The 24,182-nt window shown below is 39.9% G+C and overlaps 1 protein-coding gene across 1 annotated transcript in view; it reads left to right on the top strand.

The window, feature by feature from the left end:
* The window catches only part of KALRN (kalirin, RhoGEF kinase), a gene marked incomplete at both ends in the record, with an annotated part of 73,114 nt that overhangs the window by 33,459 nt on the left and 15,473 nt on the right, over positions 1-24,182 (top strand). The window contains 8 exons of the mRNA XM_008948251.1: positions 4,638-4,804; positions 10,323-10,442; positions 13,100-13,291; positions 16,408-16,557; positions 17,441-17,555; positions 20,190-20,305; positions 20,882-21,004; positions 23,552-23,734. Of these exons, the coding sequence (XP_008946499.1) occupies positions 4,638-4,804; positions 10,323-10,442; positions 13,100-13,291; positions 16,408-16,557; positions 17,441-17,555; positions 20,190-20,305; positions 20,882-21,004; positions 23,552-23,734 (1,166 nt within the window). The remainder of the gene's footprint in view (positions 1-4,637; positions 4,805-10,322; positions 10,443-13,099; positions 13,292-16,407; positions 16,558-17,440; positions 17,556-20,189; positions 20,306-20,881; positions 21,005-23,551; positions 23,735-24,182) is intronic.

Genomic DNA, 24,182 nt, shown 5'->3' with positions numbered 1-24,182 from the left:
AGAGTGCAAAACAGGAGCAATTCCTGTTCTTTCCCTCCTAATTTTAATTTTTAAAATAAAAAGAATTTTTATGGGTTTCTTCTTTGGCAAACATTTCACCTCTAGGCACCCACTTTTAAAAAAATCTGGCAGATTTCAGCCTGATTTGTCAAGCTGCACTCAACAGAGACTTAATGACTGCTACACGAGTATGTTGTGACCTAGACAACAGAATGCATTGTGTGAACCATGTGTGTGAGGTTCTATGAGATCTGCCCACAATTTGCCTGGTCCTGTGCTTCAGCCCCCCTTGCCTTCTGAGATAGGAAATGTGTCCTCATACATCAGTTAAGATGTTTGCTTTTTTTGCCTCTCCTCCACACCTCGCTCCATCCACCCCACCCCCCCACCCCCCATCCGTGAAGAATCTTAATATTGGTAGGGATACATGGGAAATAAAGGACATGATCCAGAACAGAGCGCAGTAGGAGTCTTAGTGACTGATTTTCATGGGTCAGATGGGGGAAAATCTGTGTTTCTCAAGACATTAGAAACAACTTCTTTTGAATTACAGACAAAAGATTAGCAACTAAATGACATGACTTTTAAAATGTTTTTATAAGATTATCTGAGACCATGTTCTACGAAGGCAACCCAATAAAAATCCATTGCTCCCAAAGGCAAGGAAGCAGAAGCCTCATGGGGATGTAGAGTAAGTGTAGTTGATCAAAGGTAATGGTCACATCTGCCATGCATGGAATGCTAAATGCTGGGAGAAGGGTGAAATAAGAGAGAGAAATTGCTCTTGGGAGCTTTATTTCAATAAAGGACAGTTATACTTCATAAAAAATTAATTTAATTTTACTCTCTCTTTCTAAGTCCTCTGTCAAAGCTGTTAAGTGCGTAAGTCAAGGGATGATTGTTCTTACTGCCAGAGCTGCCAACTTGCAGGGGTTCTGGGGAACCAGCTGCTATTGCTGCTTCCTATTGTACAGTCACCACTGCTGCCATCAAAACGCAGCTCTAGCCATAGAAGACAAAGCCAGAAAAGATGTGATTTTTCAGGGACAGCCTACCTAACGAGCCACTCTTAATTGCCCAAGTTTCTTCCCTTCCCTATAACTCTCTTTGAGCTTTATTCTTTTTTTATCATGTCACACAGGAAACTGATTTGGCTTGGAGATCATTAAGCTAGTGAGTCTGTCAGATAAAGTTACATCCAGGTTTTTCCATGCTTGATCCCTTTTTCACTTGGAAACCCTGTGCAGGTAGAAAAGGAAAGGTTTAGACATCCACCCATGTTTTTGTGCATGTCTGATGCAGATTTGGAATAGTCATTCTTACTAGGCTGTGGAGTGTCTGGAAATCCCTGTGGACATTGTCATGTTGGTGACAATAAATCCAGTGGTCCTGTGGTGCACCTTATCAGGCAGTGCAGATATTCAGGGCAACTCTGCATGTGAGGCATCTATGCAAGTCCAGTATTTCCAAAGCTCCATACAGCTCAGAGTTACGTTCCTGTGATTCCTTCCACTACTCCAGCATATGTGGGTGAGACTGCTTTGGGTTAGCCTTTTTCCACCATCAGAAAAATTATTCTTCAAAGAAATGTGTGGTTTTATTAGGGGATGTGTAAGATCTGGAAGTCAGACTGTGTTTTCTGAAATCTTGCAGTACTTTCAAATTGTCTTCAAATCTCAATAAAGTTGACGTCCTTCAGGAAACATATTTGCATTAGTGCATATTATAACAGTATTGTCAAGAAGACTGGGCTTTTTAAGGAGCCAGCATTTTTTATTTCAATGAACCTGTCTTCTATGGTTTTGGTTTATTTACAGCTCTAGTTCTGATAGCAAAGCTACATTAAATATATGGGGAAATAGTATCAGAAAGGGGTATTGATTTTTGGATGTCTTACTTGATGTGTTGAAGGGGCCTGGTGTTTCCAAAAGTGACAGTTTAGACATTTCTAAGAAATCCATTTCCTGTGGAAAGTCTGGGATCATAATTCAGCAGTTAACACCTCAGCCCAAGCTGCAGTGCTGACACGTTCACATTAATTCATTACCATACGCACCTCAGTCATTCTGCTTCTAGGTGCTAAAAGTAGTTTCACTCTAATAGCTGATTAATTGATTGCACAAATGTACTTGATTATTAAAGTCCCTTTGCATTGTCAGTATCGTTGTCATCATGAGTACCACAGTTAGGAGTCACTCATGGTTTACAGAGCTACCATTTTGTATCTCAGAAACCGTTTGTCTACGTCAGGCCTGAAACACACTGCAAAGCTGATGTTGGGGAAAGTTACACAGTCCCTGCCTGCTATATGGAAAATTCAAAGCCCTTTTGTTTCCTGGTCGTCAGGCTAACCTCATTCACATCTTTTCCCAGCATTGTATTGCTTGAAAGGGAAATGCAAATCTATTTCATTTTGTTTGTGATGCCATTTATTAGCTATAACTACAGTTTATGTTGCAAGGAAGAGCACAGTAAACGTTCCTGTCACAGGCTTTGGATAGTCCAGCCTAAAACTAGGTTCAAAGCACTTACAAACCAGCTTTGTACAGGTCAAAAAGCAATACCCCTTCCTTACACTGGACAATATCTCACACTGCAGATAGCTCAGGTCTAACTAATATATGTTTTGTATGATCCCAGTTAGTGTGGCTTGGTATTCTTTTTCTGTACTATTTTTTAAAAAACATTTTCATTCCATTATCCTTCACTTGATATCTGCTGCACTGGTTGAGACATTATGAGAAAATGGCAAAAAAAAAAGTTTAGCTTACTAGAAAATCTGCTGTGCTTTTCTATCTATCAAAACACAATGCAAAGATAATATGTATGAAATTATTCTGAAATCAAGGCTTCCTATTTTGAAAACCAATCTTTGAGTAGAATAAGTGCTCTTACTGCATGTGCTGCATAAATCTGTGTGACATGTGACAAACAAGAAAGGGCAGATCATTCATCATAGGGAACACAGGCTGCCCTTGGATAGCATCCCAGGCAGCTCACTGGTTGCTGCTGATGAGTTACCACAATCAAAACCAGACCAGCTGAGTGTGCGTGGAGGAAAACTGTGCATTTAATATCGAATAGGTGTGGGGAAGTCAAGCATACAAAAAGCCTTCGTGTCCTGAGGATACAGAACCATATGCTGGCTAATTGTAGCAACAATGCCTGGTGTCTGGCAATTGAAAAGAAATTCACGCCCAAGAATAGAAACATACATTAAATTTCCAGTTCTAAATTGGAAGCCAGGGGCCATTCCACTTTATTTTGTAATGAAGAAACCGTTTTGGTTTGTCTGGGAAAGGGAATAAGCCAATCACATTCCCATGTGCTTTTCAGATAAAACCAGAAATCAGGAAAAAGGAGTATAGGGTCAATCATAAGGTCATATTTATTTTGTATACTGTTCTCTGTAGATATCACCGTGAGAGAGTATGAAAGTCACAAGTCTCTGAGGAGCATAATGGGAGAAGAAAATGCATCTTTCTAAATCTATTTTAAAAGTAGTTTACAAGCCTTTTGTACAGCAGTTTCTAATTAACACTTTTTTTAATTATTATTATTTTTGTCCAGTTATTCCATGAAATCAAACGGCTTTGGAGAAAACTACAGTGTTTTCTCAGACTTACTACAATCTGATTATCTTTATATTAGGTTTCTGATCCTCCCTAGCTCAATGGCAAAGGTCCAGTAGCCCTTAGAAAGGGAAGAGTCATGTCTTTGTTAGTTCATAATCACAGAGATGACACTGTTCTTCCTCCAAGCCAAACTTTCACGATTGTACTGGTAATGTATCCAGCAATGCTATTGCACTCAGTGTAATAGTGAAGACGTGAGACTGTGTTGTATTTCATCTAACCACTACACACAAGGCTTATAGTGTAGTAAGAAAATTCAGGAGGTAGGAAGGGACACAGAAGGTCTCTTATTTCAATCTCCTGATAAGTCTGGCTTGGCTATGAAATTCAGACCAGTTCAATCAGGGGTTTATCAATTTCATGCAGGATGCAGGGGATGGGGAGTGTGGTACTAAGCCACCTTTTCTCACTGGTATGTGAAGATTGTGTAAAAGTCAGTCTGTGGAATAATTCTGAGTGAGCTGGAGGTTGTTTTAAACTAAACTGTTGTTAATGGTCCTCTGTAGTGCCCAGACGGAAAAAAAATTTTGCACTGTGGAGTTCCACACACGTGTAGCACTACTGTAGATCTGTCAACTAGAATTTACTCCCTGTATTTCACTTTTCTGTTTTCTTCGTAGTCTTTTATTCTAAGTTCATTCCAACATATATTTCCAAAGTGTTAAGTTAATGAATTACTGTCAGAAAGAGAGATTTCTTTCTCTCTTTTTTTTTTTTTCAATTTGATGTTCATGCAAGTTTTTGACCAAGGCTGTGATTAAATCATGTCCTACTGGCCAGACCTTGGTGGGTGAGATGAGCAATGGTCACCAGAGCATTTGTAGAAAAATACAGTGATGCAGAATAGGAAAATGAGAAATCCAAATATTGCATGTGACAGAGTTTAGAATTACTCAGAGAGCTGCAAATCAATGCATTATGTAGCACACAAAAGGTTGAAGCTCACATTTGTGCAACAATGGAAATTTCAAGTAAGTGCAGTGATGTCTCTGTGTATTGCAGGCATTGAGCTGATCTGTGAAAAAGACGTTGATCTTGCAACACAGGTTCAAGAACTGCTGGAATTCCTTCAAGAGAAACAGCATGAGCTGGAGCTTAATGCTGACCAAACTCACAAGAGGTTAGAGCAGTGCCTGCAGCTCCGGCACCTACAGGCTGAAGTCAAGCAGGTGAGTTTTTAACAACACATAAGGATCTTAAATGGGTTTTCAGCCATTACACACATACAAACAGCTAAACCAGCTCCTGCCAAGTCACATACCTTCAGGAGGACAATATTAATCCCCCTTTCCTTAACAGTACTTGATTTGCTGACAAATGGCAGCACAACCCTTTAAAAATAACAAAGGGCTCTGTTCCCTCTAGTGTGCATTTATTTGGCTTCATGAATAATTATGGGAAGTCTGTGCAGAACTGACCCTGTAACTTCCCAACTGGAGAAGCTGCCTTGAAGTCCATATGTTCTGAGAATATAATGATTTGACTTAGGATCCAGATTTCATTGTTGTGGAGGACTGGCCCAAAGCAAAGGGTAACTGAGCTGTGAGGCTTAATTGTGACATTAAAGTAGTTTCACGTTTTCATTTATTGCTATATGTCTGTTGACCTGCAGGAATCTTTAACATCTTCTGGGTAAAATAAAGAATTCTGTCTGTGGTCTCTAGATCCTAGGATTTGTTCAGCCATCTTAATATTGCTACATTGCCTTTCTTCCACATTTCATCCTAGCATAGGCATTCATGTTCTGCCTCCCTAGGTTTCCCCTGATGTTTAATTTAGAAGCCTCACATTTCTTTGTTTTTCTTTGATAGACAGGATAACACTACATTCCCTGACTCCTAATCCATAGGTTGCTTCACAGTTCAGCATATGGCTGGATTTCAGTGGAATGGTCTTGGTCTCATTAGGAAAGCCACGAACATTTTTCCAGACATGGAATATTCAGGTTGCCATTATACCAGTACAAATGGGGGAAAGGGAAAGTGTTTGTGGAGTGTTTTCCAAGTACTACAAGGTGTTCATGAAAAAGATTTGCTTCTTTGTTTACTAAAAAAACCAAATTATATTCTGAGTGCTCAGTACACATGATCATAGCTATTCCTTATTCAGAAGTGACTAGCTGAGTGACATTTTATCTGGATGGTTTTATCATTGCTGGCAAATAATCCTCTGTTCTCAGGCAACTCTCAAGCTGCCAGCACCAACACCAGTGCATAGATTTTCTTTCAAAGTCCATTTTGATGTGAATGTTTTGCAACCCTGAATAAAAATAACATATAGAACTCTCCTAAATTTTTATTTTGAAAATGTAGTCATTTTACATTTGAGATAATTGAAGGCAAACTCCTCATGAAGTTCCAGAGCTCTGTAGAGGGCTTTTGCTTTCTTCTGGAAAAAAAAAAAAAAAAAAAAAATTTTTTTTTTTCTGGAAAAAAAAAAAAAAAAAAAAAAATTACTATAAAATATATAATCTCCACTTTAATGTGATAATTGTGTCCTCTTTTCCTTAGGTTCCCGAAGTTTCTTACACAAAACTTAGCTAAGCTTGCTGTTTCATGTGGTAGATTTATTATGAACTAGAGCCATTTTATCTTTAGATAGACAACAGAGAGGAGTAATATCTGTAGTAGAAGTGCTAAAAATGCAGGGTACTGCGGTCTGACCAGGTGTCACTAGCCCACTTGACCAGTATGAAGTGCCAGTCAGTCAGCCCTGTGGCTGCTCCTGGAGCCATACACTGGCAGTACAGCACTCTGCAGGTACCTGATGTTACTTGCCTCATTATCAAGTATCTGCTGGGCTTTAACTATTTTACAAGCCAAAATCTAACCAAAGGAAATTATTTTAGGACAAAACTATCTAGTGGCATGAGAGCACATCTTCCTTGAATTAGTATTTCCTTAACAGAGAGCTTGGGACCATCAGAGTCTTCAATACTATGTGACCTTTCAGCAAACCAATAGTAAGGAATCATTTTATTTGTTCAGCTGAATACTAAGAACTCCTTTGTTTATTAACCTATAAATTACCACACCTACAGTTTCCCTTAGAAAGAGGCAAGTTAAAATGTATTATGCCCTATCTATCTGGTTTCCTGTAGGTCATATTCCCACCCATTTAGTGAAATTGGGAAACATAATTGATTTTGGCTTGTAGTTCATTTCCAGTCTAGTCCAGTTCTCCTTCACTTTCATTTTAGTGCATCTGAGACAATAGATGATCTCATTACCAAATTGCTCTCAGTCTTGGGAATCGGTTGAGATGTGGTTGCTGCTGGACATCTACTGTGGCTGTGGTTAAGTTCTGCTGACATAGGAAAATTGGTCAAGTCTGCTACATGTACATGTGTTTGCATTTTGATATAATGGTTCGTGGAAATACAAAGTCTTTTAACTGTCTCTATCTATTTAAGTCTCATTTACCAGGGATTTCTGCTTTATATCATATGCACCAAGGTTTTGAATGCCAAGACAATGAATCAAAGTTTGGGGCCATTAAAGTGGAACGATTTCAAATGAGATGTTCTGTGAACTGCTTTAGAGTGGAAATAGTATAGATCAGTGATTCACAAACTCTTTGTTATTAAGAAAGATCCTGCCCAAGACTGATTTCCCCTTGTTTCTGACAGAAACTACAGAGTTTGGATTGCTCACATCAAAGTAATAACAGAACAGAGTTGTGGAGATCAGTTTTAAAAACAAACTCTAATGCTGTGCTTGCAGCTGTTTGGCTTCCTTATCCCCTTGTTTTATCTTTGCATGCTTTATTTCTTTTTTGTAAGTGTTGAACTTGACCTAGTTCACTCCCAGATATCCTCAGTGTTCCACTACACTTAACTTTCCAGGTTGTTTCAAAGTGTATTTATTCCATTTCACATCTCTGTTTTCCATCCACTTTTGCTGTTTGGCATTTGATTTGCTTCCAGATGAATATGCCCAAAGGACACTGAATATATTTGGGTTTTTTTCCCATCTAACATCACAGAACTCCTGGAAACCTGATGCAGTTTTTAAAATGGCTGAAATTACCAGAAGGTGTATTTGTTGGTGGGTGTGTCTGTGGTAGTAAGAACCACTCAAAGAAGGCACAAAGGTTACAGAGGTGTAAAAAATTCACTTGCATTATTTTGCCTTTCAAACTTAAAAATCTTTTCCAACATAACGTGATGAGTATCTTTAGCTAGGCCTTAAGTGTCTTTTAGAAACATCAAGGAAAGCATTCTGACTAAACTAAACCAGCAGACAGAAGCACTGTGTGACACAGAACTCTCGTTTCTTAAGGAAGGCTGCACATGGGGTGCCTCACTTTCTATTTTTCCTATAGCACCTGATTCTGCCCTTAGTGAAGATGGAAGAGTTTCAAGGTATGAATCTTAGAAGAATTTGGTACTATTATTGAATTACAGAGGAGCCATATACAGAAGTGTAGTTTTAATTAAAAGATATTAAGCACTATATAAGTAGGAGTGAATTTGTGAGCAGGTCTTGCAAATCAGATACGAACATGTAAGTGCTCTCTTCCAACCATTTCGCAGTCTGCTTCCAAAACCAATGCCACAGTGGAAAGCTCCACAGGTGGCTGGTTTTCACGCTTAGACTTATGAAGCTTTGGGTATGCAACTGAGATTTTTTTATACTGTATGTAAATGACACACAAGAGAAGAAGAGGGGAAAAAAAAAAAAAAACAAGGGAAAAACATGACTGGAAAAAGTTGCAATCCCATACGAGGCCCTGTCATTTAAATCTTAGTCTTTTGGAATTAGAACATGTTAATTATCCAAGTTCTTCCAAGCAAAATTCTCTAGTGCTTGGGTGCTCCCTGGGCCTGGAAAGGAGTTTAGGAGCCCCACAGTGAGTGTCTTAACCCACACTCTGGGGGAGGGAAGGAGGGGCACAACTCAGAGGGAGAAGCAGCCTTGGTCAAGAAGACTGCTGTAAGCATTGCTGACAAGATGTAGTCCATCAAAGCCTGACCTGAACTGCCTTACCCTGGATATTTTTGTGTCAGCAAGACAGTTGTACAGAGCAATGCACATGTTTCATTCACACCAGAGGAAACCTGCCTGATTTCAGTTGTATGGCCCCTTGTCCTCCTTACCAACCATGTTGCCTATTAGCTTTTCAATGATCAAGTTGCTTTAAGACTGAGGTTTCCAGTGATTATTTTTTTATTTTTTTTTTTTTTACTATTTAAAGAGCCAGATATTTGTAAGGAATCTGTTTTAAAACCTCTGTGGCAGGATTTGAAAATTTCAGCTCAAATGAAAGCTGTTCCCAAGAGGACTCTGTTACACCCTGTTTGTATTGGTTAAAAAAAAAAAAAAGGCAAACTGCTGTGTTTACCCTCATGTACTCAGTATTTTCGTACTGAGAAAATGCACACCCAGTATTTTCTACACTCTAAATGGTCCGAGCCAGGGTATGTTATGGCGTATAAAATGTGAAACCATGTCTTGATTTATGATGTCCTTGCATCATGTCTTTCCCAGATACAGTGATCCTTTGCTTAACATCAGCTTTTGGTACCATGTAGTCTGTAATAATGTAGCTTTCTTGTCTGATGAATTATAGAAAATGCCAGCCAAAAAGATTGCCTTATGATAACTGGATTTCTTTTCCTTTGAATCTGTGTTGCATTTCCCACAGGAACAATAACACCTGCTGATGAAAGAGAGAAAGCTGACAAATGAAATCTTCCACACTGTTGTACTGAGCAGAATGTAATTTTCTGCAAATTAGGGTCAGCTACACGTGTAGATGGCTCCCCTTTCTTTCTCCTAGGGAAAACTCACTTTCCTACCCTACGGGGAACTGAATGGCTATAACTAGGGTGATGCACGATGTAGGGATAAAAACGAAACCAACAGAAAATCCCTATTTCTTTCAAGCAATTTAATGGATCACTTGGTGAAAATTATGGCACAAAAGGGAAAATACTATGTAGAATATTGCAGCAAAGTCGATTTTGGAGCTTTGTAAATCACGAGCTAAATTTAGAGCAGTGACGGGGCAGTCAGGATTTCCTATGCATCTGTGAATTGAATTCAACAACTTTCTGGCTTTATTGGAATAATATGACACCCACACAGGTAGAAAACAGGCTTTGAGACAAGACAGCAATGAACTTGCATGTGTGTTCTGGGTGTTAATTTTCCAAACACATCTTAAAGTAGCAGAAAATGTTGCTGCTTAAATGAATAAATGCAAGCTTGTCAGATTATGTATATTTAGGATTTGATTCTGCAGTCATTACAGCATGGGTTGCATGTCTACAAATAATCTGAATATCCCTGAAGTAAAGCCTCTTATATATAAAATATATAATATAAAATGCAAGACCTGGGATTTCTTCCTGCCTCTGCATGCAGGTGGAAACTCCAGCTGCATCTTAACTCCATGACTCCAAGTGTGTCTTCTCCCTCCTCACACCTAAACTCTGACTTCTGTGTGAAAGAGACAGAGGCAAGTGGAACAGAGAGGAGTTCCAAGGTCCATGATTCTGGTTGGAAATTTCAAAAAGAAAGAGGGTGTATTATTCTAGTATTTCTTTCTGCTAAGTGATTCAGCCTGAGACTGCACAGGGCAAAGTACCTTTTTGCAAGCCAGGCTGAAGCATTTTCTGATTGGTGACTACATAATCCTTTGTACTGAAGCAACCTTTCTATAAAGTACATCCTTTCTTTCCAGGTGCTTGGCTGGATCAGGAATGGTGAATCAATGCTGAACGCAAGCCTTGTCAATGCAAGCTCACTCTCTGAAGCTGAGCAGCTCCAGAGAGAGCATGAGCAGTTTCAGCTGGCCATAGAGGTAACACGAATAAGTTAACTTTATTTCTTCTTCCCAGGTGAACATCACACAAATGGTTAACTCTTGGGCATCAGTTTTTGCTTGCTTGAAGGAAGAGAAGGAATAGAAGCTTTAGAAAATCAACTTATTATTCAACTGGCAATGCAGCCAGAGGTTAATAGTGAAGTAATTTTTTATCTGCAGCTATTTGTTCTGCTGTCAGATATCAGCCTTTCCATTCATGAAAATGACATGCATGTCCACATAATTTCTTTGGTAAAAAAATAAGAAAATTAACATTCACAAGGTGATCTGAAAATGGGAAAATTATGTGAAGTCTGTTTCTTCCTACATCCATGATCTGCAGAATATTTCACAGCATTTATTTATGACTATCTTCATTACTCAAGGAATGAAATTTTTGTTTCACTCAACTGGCCAACAGAACAAGAGACATTCCTTGAAACCCACATTCTCAAATAACTTTGAAGAGGCAAGAGCGGCAAGAAATGCCTACTAAACTGAGCTTTTGCCTCTGCTTGCCCTGGAGTAACACATCTTTACCTGGCCCTTGAAAACTAATTGTGAGCCAACTCATTTGCTTCACTCATGGGGCCAGGACTTGGCAGGAGGAACACCATCTTCTCTGAGCAGCTTTCCTTTGAATGAGAAGGTAGGGGTAGGCTGTGGACTCCCCCAAGTAGGGCACTACAAGACTCATAGTTAGGCCCAGTACTCTCTGTATCACTGTAGTTGTGAACAAACCCTATACTCACAAGGTTGTGCTCACTTCAGTTGCTAGAAAGGGGTTCCATTGCTTTCTCCAGTTCCTGCTTACAAGGTGTATATGCTTCCCAGATTATGTTAACTGAGATCTTTTCACAGAGCAAAGAACAAGTTGGAAAAACCCTTTCTGTGGTTCATATATATTTGCAAATAACCAAAACTAAACCAAACTTTAAATTATGAAAATAATATTTCCATAATGGAGATTTGAAGAGATGCCTGATTTGGGGGGGGATTTTGTAAGTCAATATACAGTATAGTGTTGCTAGTAAGTTTAAATCTCAGCTAACTACCTATTTTGATCTAGCTCCATTCACACTAAGGAAGGAGCAGCTGTTGTGGCTCCTAAGGGAAAAGGAAGAAGTTTTCTATCAATTCTGTATGAGCTGTCTGGTACCAAGCTGTGCTGACCACATCTTGGCAGCCCTCACCAGACAGCACTGGGGAAGAAGACACTGGCTGTGCAGTCACAGCTTGCTGCCACTGGGGAAGTGCTGTATTTGGTGGTAAATGCAGATCACAGAGGGAGAAGAGGGTTACGTCACAGTAAGGGAAAAATAAGTTTTCAAAGGGAGAAAACACTAGATTAAATATTTAAACTATTTAAGGCTCAATATGGGGAAGAGATCAGCAAAACACACAAGGCAGACTGCTCTCTAATGGCATTCTAGATGTGGAATTGATTTTCAGCTGAAATCCTTTAAACTCTATTTAAAATAAGCATTACAATTCTAACATCAGTAAAGCAGCTGGATATTAAATTTAACCAGTTGTTCTTGAACATCTTCCTAAATCTTTCTGCCAAGTATTAATACTTTTTTTTTTTTTTGCCTAATAGCTTTCTCTACATTGCCTTATTCATCAGTGTATTACCAGATGATTTCAAGCTTCTTTCCAGGTTTAAGGATTAGATCATAAAAGTATCACATGAGAATTTGTCAGCAGCAGTTACAAATGGGATGCAGAACAGAGGAGTCTTTAGGAGATTTTAGGGCTTCTGTTCAGAAAATTAAAATCAAATATTGGACTAAGCCATGCCTGAGCACAATTACTCAGGAGGCTGTGGGGGGCCTCAGGGGCTACTTTCTTCTCAGCAACCCACAGAGGAAGGTGTAAACACCACTTGGTGACTCTGAGGGGTCAGGCTGGGGAATGGGGCAGATAATTTAGTCCTGCCTGTAAAGTGGCTACTGAGTAACTTGGGGAGGGTTGGAGAAAATGTCTTGACTGCCCCCAGCTCTGCCCTTAAAAATTGACCTATGTAGGTCTAATATGAGTGAACTGACTTCCAGATATGTATCTTGATGTTTGTGATATTGCTCATGCCATTTAGTAAGACATCTTCATGTCTTCTGGGGTTGGTATTTTGTGTCCTGCAGTCAGGACAATGACACATGAATAAAGCTGCTGATGTCAGCAAACTGCCTGGAAAGAGTCAAGCTAGGGTGGTTAGGCCCTTAATTTTCCAACTCTTTGGTGTTTGGTTTTGTATCTGCAGACTGTGTGGGATGCAGTCCTAGCAGAGAGTACGGGCTGGGTGGGAGCTCAGGACAACAGCCACCTGCATTGGGGTTGTCAAAAAGAATCCACCGGGAACTCTACCCCGGGCTGTTGCCCAAGGGACAATAGCTGATCAGTGGAGCTGACCCATCTTAGCCAGAGTCTGCTTCTTCCAAGCTTTAATAACATGTTGCAAATGTGTGTGAATAATTGAAACTAAAATGCTTTGCAGAAAGTGACTGTTAACTGAAGATAACTCTAAAAATGTTTCGCTCTCTCGCATCTCCATGCTCACGCCTCACTTCACCTTTCTACCATATATCTGGCACATCTATACAACCTCTCTTTCCTCCCCTCATACACAGTCCCTCTTTCATGCCACTTCCTTACAGAAGACACACCAGAGTGCCCTGCAGGTCCAGCAGAAAGCTGAAGTGTTGCTACAGGCTGGGCATTACGATGCTGATGCTATCAGAGAGTGTGCCGAAAAGGTGGCCCTGCACTGGCAGCAGCTGATGCTGAAGATGGAGGACAGGCTCAAACTTGTCAATGCCTCGGTGGCCTTCTATAAAACCTCTGAGCAGGTGAGCTGAACAGTATCTTATCTGTGCCATAGCATATCACTACAGCCTAGGATTTAGCTCCCAATGTATAGTGAGAAAGGTCTTGCCTTGCACCAAAATCAGTGCAGTTAGACTGTTCTGAGTACCTGCTCTGCTAATACCACTAAGGAGCAGTGCTTGTTCTTCTCCCTTTACCTTGAGCGATCCCAAAAGTAGGAAGAACGCAGCTTCAGTCAGCCATGCTTGCCCTTGAAAACTGCCCTTTGTCTGTTTACATTTGCATTCATCATCCACACATTAGATGCATATGAACCTTTCTGTCACCTGAATAGGACCAGTGTTGAGCCATTGGGTGACTTTGACAAGTATTGTAACAAAAAAACCCCCAAACAACCAACCAAAAGAAAAAAAAAAAAAAAAACAAACCAAAAACACCAAACAAACAAAAAAGGCAGAAGTTTGCAAGAACTTTCATCTTGAAGTTTTCAGTGAAGCAATGAAATTGAAGTTTGTTTTAATTTGGTTTTAATTGTCCTCTTTCGAACAGGAAGAATTTCTGAAATTACACCATTTTTGTTTCAAGTTCTCATGATATTAGTGTTAATTTTGAGGAATATAAATCTGCTTTTCCTTCAGAGCTACTTGCAATTGGTTATTTATTATTTTGTGAGCAGTACTGGCCAGTGTTTTCACTAGTGGTTAAACACCACCATGCCAAAAAAGATGCCAAGATACAAAGTGATTTCTCTTAAATCAATCTACAACACAGATATTACAACAGGAATCATTTGTTGACACAACTTTACTTCATTCCAGGTGTCCATGAATCGCTTCTGGTACGGTGGGGTTATTCATCCCTTGCACAAACAGGTGCCATTTATACTGTAGTCAGTGAGAATTAGTGTTGTAGTGTGGTACTCAGATAGCCTTGCCCAGTGGAATTTACTGCAGCCAAGCAGTTTGTGTGGGCATGGACATTGCAGGGGTCTGTGGTTTTACACAAGAGGCAGCAGTGATTTTCATTCCATTTTCTATTGTTTTGTCACACAGTTCCTCAGTTAAAAAAACTTCCCATGTCTGATTCTTTAGCACAAATAAATATATCGTTAGAGAAAGAGATTATTTTCCTTAATATCAAGGCTGTAGATAATCCTAGGGCCACTTTTTGATGTCATTTGTTTAATGCATTTTTAAGATTGTTTAAGATGAATTCATTCCTTATAATTAATGTCTTTCACTGTGAAGAGTTTCAAACAGATTTACAGTCCCTGATGCATTCAAGATTGAAATGAATTACTGCTGGTAGAGGATTGTGAGAAATGAAAACCATTAAGGAATTCATTAGTGCTTTAGACAGTCAGATGTGCTGGCCAAAATATGCGTAGCCAGTAATTTATCAATTCAGACTCACTTCCTGTTTCCATGTCACAGACAAGGATATTGCAGTGCCCACCAGTTCATTCATTAGTTGCGTCTCTTCAGCAGATGTTTAGGGCAAAGATCATTCAGACTTTGAATGCTCATAAACTCACTGCAGCAAGTAGTCTGTCTTCTTCTCGTGGGCTGCACAACTGATCTGTGGTCCTTAACAGTCTGCTCCCTCACTGCATGACAGTGGATTAAGTAATTTACTGGGTCATGAATTCTTCAAGTATCTAGAAAAAGCAGCTAAAAGGCCAGAGAGACTGTCACAGACAGCAAATCTTTTCATGCCTGTCTTCCCCAAGCATACTGTGTTCGTGGTATAAATGGTGCAGCCCTGGCTCTCAAACAGTCTAGTTTCTCTCCAACTTCTTTAGCAGCCCACTTTGTATTAATTTCTCTCATCATCTTAAAAGAGAGGTGATATTTGCATGTGCAGGGACCATCCTTTCTGGAAACACGGGATCCCAGGCAGTCCATCTACTTTCATTTTTTAAGTCACAAAAGCACAACAGAGTGCCAAAGTTTTCAATAATTAAAATGGAAATGCTTTTCTGGGCCTAAGTAACACATGGGGCACTTGCTCTCCAATAAGTATTTGAGGGTTAAATGCTGGTTTCCATCAAAGCAAAAGGATGATTTCAGATTGTCAAACACAAAAGGTCCTTCAACAGCCTCCTAGCAGGGTAAGTTCACCTCAGCTCACCAGTTTTAAAATGGAGTTTGATGTGTTCATGAATGGATTTATATGAAAATGGCCTGCAATAATGAGAAAGGTTAGTGATGATTCTGCAGTATCTTCCAGACTATGCTCTTGATCATGTGGGGTCCTCTGAATTACAACTGTGTTCATAGAAAAGTTGCAGGAGTGAGCAACAAAAGGGTGGATATGGTTAGCTGGACCCTTGGCAATAACTGACCGGATCATGAGTACTCTTGACAGTGGAGTGTGTAGGAGGAGCTCTCTGAGGTAGAAAGGGAAAGTTCCAAATGTTTTGTTCAGTGCCTGCACAGGCCAATGAGAGTATTCTCAGGATCTGCAATGCAGAACACTCAGCCACTGCACACACAGTTTTCAGACTGTGTTGATTTATTTAACTCAATCCCATTATTCTACCAAGATAGAAGAGATGTGTGTAAGCCCTGTACAGTGGAACACCTGCATCCACCTAGGCTGTGACACTGATTTAATGTCTATTGGTTTCTATCAGTCTATACAAAAGCTGTAAAGGGAGCAACTAACATGCAGCTGAAGAGAATTAGTTCCAGCTTCAGACTTTGTTTCAGGAAAGTATTTAAGCATGTGTTTTTCTTTAAGTATGTGCTAAGTCCCTTGACTTCAGTAGGATTTAAACACATCTAAAGCAGCCTTCCAGAATAGGGATTATTTCCTGAATGATCCACAGGGGCCGGACTGACCCCTGCCTTGATTCGACCTTTTGAGCTTCGCCCCCTATTATCCATTGGAAGAGAAGAAGGATTTATCACTCTTAAACCAGATGAATTACATCCCAAACAGTAGAGATCCCTCTGGGTAATAAGAACTGCTAGATCATTCTGTCCAGGGCCTGTTTCATACTCGGTTACTCCATGACATGGCCCATAGTCCAAAACACTTAGATTTTAAATGTCATTTGTTATATGTTTTTATGGAACATGTTCCTCCTGATCATAATTGTAGATACCTGAATTGTTGTGCTGTTGGCATGTTTCAGGTGTGCAGTGTATTAGAGAGTTTGGAACAAGAATATAGACGGGATGAAGACTGGTGTGGAGGTCGAGATAAACTTGGACCGTCAGCTGAGATAGACCATGTTATCCCTCTGATCAGCAAACATCTGGAACAGAAGGAGGCTTTTCTCAAGGTTTCATTTTAGTTCTCTAATAAATCTGGAAATTAGAGCAGTGTTGGTGAGCTTGAGAGGAGGCTCTGAGGTGTAATTCCAGTTCAGCTACTGGCTGGCCAGTATTAACGCTAGAACCGTTTCACATTCTCACAATAGGGGAAATAAGCATTAGCATCAATGCATATCTGAGGGAGATGTCATCAGGACTTGTTAGTGCACTGCACTTGGAGGATGTTATTTGTGATGGTGTAAAGTTCAAATTCTTAAAACTGCATAGAAATATAAAATATAAGTATTATGTGGCATTTTGGTGTTGGTTCCTATGAACCATCCAGCATTTAAAATCCTGTCCTCCAAGGCCGGAACTAACAACTGAAGCAATTGTATCTCTGCAGGGCAGCACCAGGATGGAGACAGAGATTTCCTCCTGCCTTCCAGGTGCTGCTTTGTAAGAGCTGTGGAGCTGACAGGTCAAATGACAGCCAGCCTCCTACCTTCTGATAAACTGGTATACAGCATGAAACCATGCTTGCAGGCAAGGTTTACGAATTTGTGCCTCCAGATTGTACTTTTCTTAAACAAATGCTTTTCTTGAGAGATGGGTTAGCTTTGGTTAGATTGAAAATGTGTGATGTACTAGCTCTTTGCAACCAGTTGTTTTAGTATTGCCATTAATTTGCCTTAATGTATTAAATCAGACACTATATTCAAAATGACTCATATTTTAATACATTTATGAGTCTGTTAGTTTATTAGTTGAGTATATTGACTCTTAGCTGAAGCTCTCATGTTCCCCAATGAAAAAGAACTTCTTGCAAAATTAGCAAAGAACTCCTTTGGGTCCCCTTTGCTTTCTTTGTTCATCTTTACTGATTGTTTTTGTGGGGGCTGTTTTTCTTAGGCCTGTACACTGGCACGAAGGAATGCTGAAGTATTCCTCAAGTACATCCACAGGAACAATGTCAGCATGCCTGGAGTAGCAAGCCATACGAGGGGGCCTGAGCAGCAAGTGAAAGGTTGGTGCAATGGCAGCATTGAAGGTTTTGTTTGTTTCCCCCTCTGCTGTGTGGTCATCCTGAAGTTTGTGAACATGCTGAGGAGGCACCTTAAGTTTTGCCATCTGTTGTCCCTAAAATTATATGTGTGCCTGAGTGCCTGACACCTTTAGCGTTGGTAGTGAGGCCTTTCAGAAAGGGATGCCTCCTCTGCTAGGCGTGAGTCCTTATACAGAACTCTGCTGTTGCAAGGGTGGGGGCGGGAGAGGAAAGGGATTTGAAACATGGGCTCTCTGGCTCCTGTAGTCAAGAGAATCCATGGGAGTAAGACTGTGCTGTCCTCCATCATCTAGGTAGTCATCTGAGATGATCAGGTACTATTTTGCCTTAATATATAAAAATGCATAAACAAATAAATACATAAATACAAGGTCTAGATGCATCCTGTTGCTGCTGAGCACTGGAAAACAGTGATCCCCAAACTTGTTTGCCTCTAGCATGGATCTTCTGTTTTCTGTCCTTGGAATCCTCTTTGATGTCCTACCACACCAAAGTCACCAACAAAAGTATCTGCCTGTAGTTAATTTCCTTTGGTCAAAAGAGCCCTGTTTACAGTCAGATGATATATCTGAGATGTTTGAGGTGCAGAGGTGTTTCCACTCCTCTGCCTAATTAAGCAGTTGCTAAACTGTGCCTAGCAATGCTGCAAGGTACTGATTAGAATGAACTAAGTGATTCTGCAGAAATAAACCTGTTTTGTTGTTGTTATTATTTGCTTTCTTACAAGCTGCAGAAAGCTACAGGTTAAAAGCAGTGCAGTCATTATATATGTGGGAGGGATGGAAACTTTGGTTATACACAGAAGATGAAAATGGTGCTACTGAAGAGATTGTTTTCCTTCCTTTCTTTCAATACAAGTTCTTCAATGTTAATATGACTTTGTTCAACTTTTCCCCGCTACTATGTCAAATGCTTGTTATTGTGGTAAACTTTTGTTCCCTACAGTTGAAAATCATGGGAAAATCAATTAAACTCTGACTCAGTGAACCCTTAAATATGCACTTGATATAAGCTTGTGAATGTTCCTCACTGAGCTTGTTTGAAATGAATCAATTCTATAAAAACCAGCTTGTAGATTAGTCTTATTCTAAACCAAATGTGTAATTCTTACACTTGGTGACTAGCTACAGAAAATCTTTGAAAGGGACACTTTAGTTCAGAATAAAAGCACCATTTAGTAGGGTACTTACTGTGATTCCAAAGTGGAGTCATTAATACAGAAGACAATTTTTATTTGGCATAAACTGCTTATACAGAAGCCTGATGTAGAACACCCATGACAAGCTTCAGGTTCTTTTTGTCATTCAGAGTCCCCATTGTCCCCAGCAGGGACTGGACTAGGTTTTGCTAATAACTTAACCGTTACAATCTTTTGGACAGACACACCCAAACCTGTTTGCTGCCACCAGTGTTGATACATAAGCAGTGAATGTCAGTACATTCAGAAAGGCCTTAGCGGGGGATAGAGGTTGTTAATAGCTGCTGTAAATGTTCCTAAGTCACTGTAAGCTGTTCAGAAGCCAGACTCGATGTTTTACTCTAAAATTAGTGTGGTTGCTGCCCGGGCTGCGTGTGCTCGAGTCCCCTCTAGTGGCTGCTCTGCTTTGAGGCTGGGGCAGGAGGGCTACCAGGGCTGCCATGAGCCACCCTGCTGCCAGCTACACAGGGCTTAACTCAGTTTAACTAGTTAAACTCACATTTAGCTAAGGTTATGTAAGTGACCCGGTGTAAATCTCTTGCACTCTCTCTGCACGTAATCTTTTCAGTTAAACCCATGATGCTTGTAAAGAGTTACATCACCCCCTTTTATCAAGTTGATACAGTCTGGCTGAGCACTGGGGTTTTGCAGAACACATGTCTTAAAGTCAAGGAGTAGCAGGTCCCCTGGCAGTTTTTTCCTGAATCTGGGTGTCTGTCCCATCCCCGTCGCACAGACAGCAGTTCAGAGGATCAATACCAGGCCTTAACCCAAAATTGTAGCCCAGCAGTAGCTGCTCGGGGAGCACACAGAGGGTTGCCAGGCAGCACAGCTCTACAGGCAGCCTCACCAAGTACATCAAACTGGCAGCTGATGTCTGAGTTAAATTCAGTCACGACCAGAGCTCTGCATGGAACAGTGAGCTTTGGTGCCGAATACTGGCTAGCTTGTGACCAGAGCAACCAGGCAGGAGAGGGGCAATTCTCCCATGTCAGCCAGTACCAGGCTCCTGAAATAAGCGACAGAAGAGAGCAACAGGACTAGAAATCATGTACCCCTGTTTACTTACTGGCATAAACCCCAAACTCTCTGCTAGCATCTTCTTCTTTACCAGAAAACACTGCAACTGCACTTTTTTTGCATTGGTTTCTTCTTGGTTTTTTTCAGGGTAGGGATTGTTGATTTTTTAGGGGTTTGGGTTGTTGGGGTTTTTTTATTTGATTGGTTTGCTTTTTTTTTTAAAGTAGCCCCATTAAATCAATGCTTCTTTATTAGTACAATCTCAGAGGGGCACTGCTCTTGGGAATGCGATTCACACAAATTCAGCTTCTTATGGCTTCTTTCTGTATGCACATACAGAATCACTAATCCTGCAGACATTTTCCTTTGCCCTACAGCCATTCTGAGCGAGCTGCTGCAGAGGGAGAACCGGGTCCTTCACTTCTGGACCCTGAAGAAACGGAGATTAGATCAGTGCCAACAATATGTTGTCTTTGAGCGCAGTGCCAAGCAGGTAGTATAAAACCCCCACCTGGTCTTTCTGGGCTAGCAGTGTGTAAATATTTCCTGTATCTGTGTAACACCTCTGTGTAGGATTCCTGTTGCAGTCTGAAGGTGTGTTTAAAAACAGTAACTTTTGAAAACATGGCAAATGTAGATTATTAAAACAATTTTAGAAAATTCCAGAACCCAATGACAAAACTATGTGTTTTTGGCAGGCCAGATTAATTTTTGAACTTGTTCATTTGTTTGAAAATAAATATATGAGCACATTTGTGTTATTCAGCTATTATTGAAGAAGAAAACTGCTTTTCCTGCATGCAGATTTATCCGTATATAGGTAGAATTCCCTAAATTCCTTTTTCTCCTAGGAAACAGCACCTTTTGTATGCACCTGCTTTGATTACTGTATTCTTTATATGTGTTCCTAGAAAGTAATATACATAGTATTAAGTCCCAACAGATTTTATATCCATTATTTGACAGATTTATTATTTTTTTTTTTTTATCAGAGGATTAGTTCCTGAAATACAAAGAGTGTTTGTTTTGTTTCCCCCTTTTTCCTTTTGGCTGTTTTTGACATTCACAGGCCTTAGACTGGATCCAAGAAACAGGCGAATATTACCTCTCTACTCACAGCTCCACAGGGGAATCTGCAGAAGAAACTCAGGAACTCCTGAAGGAATATGGGGAATTCAGAGTACCTGCTAAGGTAAACAGTGACTTTAATTATGGTATCTGCCTTAGTCAATGTTTATGATCCTGTTTCAATGCCTTAAATCTCTGTAGTAGTAGTGTCTTGATTTTGTATATTCCTCCTGACATTCCTAGCCCACAAGATAAATGTCTTTTGAGAACTGTGGTCTTCCATTTTTAGCAAGACATAGGCATAAAAATGTCTTGCTAAAGAACTCCTTGGTCTCTACTGTTTATTAATAATTTTTGTTCTGATCGAAAGGAAGAATAAGTCCTTTTGCATATGGAGTTCATAGCAACCTAATGAGACACACCCTAATTTCATCCTCAAACAGTCATACAAGAATGGTATAGGGTAACTAACTGATCTGAACATATCCGAGGTCATCTTGAATTCCCTCTCTTCTGTCATTACAACTACAATTTGATTCATTAATTCCAGATGTGCAGATCACAGATGATCATTTATCTCATTAGAAATAATCTGTTGATTCCACCAAAATTCCTTAAATAAATGGGTTTGCAGACTCCGGGGTGAACATTTAATGCAAAGCTGCATTAATTAGAATCTATTAATTTATATGGAGCAATTCTGAGAAATCTGGTGGGGTTTACAGAGGAATGGTGATTTGATCTGCTTCAGACAAATTAATTCAAACCATAGGTAATTCACAGACAGTGAATCCACAGGGCTATTAACAGTCACTGATAAGGATCTAAATTGTGAAGTTAGACTACAGCAAGACCATGGCTTTGGTGTTATGTAGTTTCATTTCACTGTGTCCTTGAAACTGATCTTCTGTAATCTTTAAATTCCTTGTTAGGCTGTCCATGCTTGCATGGGTTTTTTTCGTAGGTTTTGTCATGTTCTTGTCCTCTTCCTTTTTGCTTACCTTGCATGTTTGTGAACAGATAACTAGCAGTGGATGGAAGTTAATTTAATCCAACAGGACCTGTACAGCATTTCATTTAACAGTGCTTCTGGCCTCTAATCAGCCATAATCAGTCCACCTGAAACCATGTTCTAGTGTATGATTTAATTTTGATCAGAATAATTCTTATTTGAAGTTTCCAAACTATTTCTACTCTTGACTTAGTTTAGGACTGAGTTTTATACCTTGTTCCTTATTGACCATTACTTGCTCTACCTTCCACTGACACGTCTAGTCCTGCTCCCTAGGGCTCTAGTAAATAACTTTCCTGCTGCTGATCTAGAATACTTTCACTGCCACATGCAATCTGGTAAATACGTGTCACTCCCAGACTGATATTATTCCCAAATTAAGCTGTAACTGAAAGCCTTCCTGATCCAAATAACCTTCTGGCCAACCCAGTTGTCTTTAAAGCAAAAACACTAGCAGCTTTTGGGAATGAAACACCCTTTAAATATAACAGGGAGTTGTTTTTCTTTTCTCCGTACATAGCCTTGCTTAAGTATTCAATTAATTTGTTAAGATGACCTCTGATCCAGCTGTTAATTTATTTTGCTGGTGAAATTTCTTGAATTAAGTATTGTGTTTGAAATCTGCTAGATGATTTCTGGTTTGAGCTGCATTTGTCCAATTGTGGCCACATTGCTGATAAAGTTAAGTACTTGACAGCACGTCTTGCTTCAGGCAGAGTGGAAAGTTCTCCCCGTCTCTGAAAAGCAGCTTGCCATTACCACTGGGGATACAACTGTTTCTCCTTTTGCTTTTTGGGATTAACATGTGCATTACAGCTGGAGTGCAATCTGTACAGTAAATGTCTCGGTTTTTATAAGCATTTTGTATTTGAGTTAGCTCAAATGTAGGGTCCAGGCACCTTCAGTTGCTGGGATAGATTTGGAATCTAAGCTAATATTTATGACTAACTCCTTTGTGTCAAATTTCCACAAAGTTCCTCAACATGGAAAACCATAGTGACTAAGGGCCAGTCAGAGCCCAAGTGAAACAGGAAAGACCTCTGGAAAGTTTGGAGGATCGCTGTATATTTTGAAGTTCAGAAATCTTTTAGTTTGTAATGCTCTAAGTGGAATAAAAATAATGACAGAGGATTTTATAGTAGACCAGGAATTTGGATTTAAATTCTGTTTGTTTCAGAAACAGAGTAGCAGTGGCTCAAACTCACTTCCTGGACTGATATGTAATGTATTAATGACCTGCCTACACAGGTCTGCACAACCACCTAGGTATAGATTCAAAGTAACTTGGTGTGTTTTATGAGGTGTGATTTTTAAATTCTGTCTTCTCCTCCAAGTCTCACAAAAAAAAAAATACGGTTTTGGTTATGGAAAGGAGACATGTCTAACTTCCAGCATGTTTTCCTTATGTGTTTGTGTGTGTGGTTTGAAAATCTTGACTTTTTCTATCTCCTGCAGCTTTATAAGTGTCCTTACAAAACTGTCATTTCTTTCATATTTTACTGGGCAAAGTTTAAAGCTTCTGATTCTGTGTAAGATGAATTACAGGCATTCTTTAATGATGTATAAAAAATTGTGAGCTGCTTCTGAGTGCTGTGTGAATTAAAAGCAAAGGAAATAATAATAATAATGCAACATAACCAAGGACCATATTTTGGGCAGCAAACAAAGGAGAAAGTGAAGCTCCTCATCCAGCTGGCTGACAGCTTTGTAGAAAAAGGACATATACACGCCACTGAAATTAGGAAGTGGGTCACCACCGTTGACAAACGCTACCGTGACTTCTCTCTCAGGATGGGGAAATACCGCTACTCCCTGGAAAAAGCCCTCGGAATCAATACAGAGGTACTGTAAGTCCATGTCCTCCTGGGGTTTTATACCAGAGTTGAAAGTCACGGAGAGAAGTAGAGGCTATGGTATGAACACTGCAGGTTATCGTGTGTCTGTTAGAAACACAAAACCCAGCCAACTTACCTAGCCAAGCTCAGAACTGCTTCTGAATGGGAAAAGGTTTTTTTGTGTGTCGGAGCAATGATACGAGCAGAAGATGGATGAACATCAGAAAGACATAATAAACAAACGTTTGCACCATTCTCCAGGAGACCATACAGTTACTGGCAAGGAGGGGAAACATATAATTGGAATAAAAGTCTGTGTCAATTTTAGCCTAAGCCATAAATCCTGCTCCCACACTGGTATTTTGAATCAAACTCAGGCTTTGACTGCAAGTTTCCATTCTCTCATTATTTAACTAACCAAAAATTGATCCCCAACCTCACCTCTAAGCTCTTTT

The sequence above is a fragment of the Merops nubicus genome, unplaced genomic scaffold (genome assembly GCF_000691845.1).
Source record: "Merops nubicus isolate BGI_N331 unplaced genomic scaffold, ASM69184v1 scaffold22239, whole genome shotgun sequence".
In the NCBI taxonomy this organism is placed as follows: Eukaryota; Metazoa; Chordata; class Aves; order Coraciiformes; family Meropidae; genus Merops; species Merops nubicus.
The sequence above is the reverse complement of the archived record's forward strand: the minus strand, read 5'-3'. Positions and strand labels throughout refer to the sequence as shown.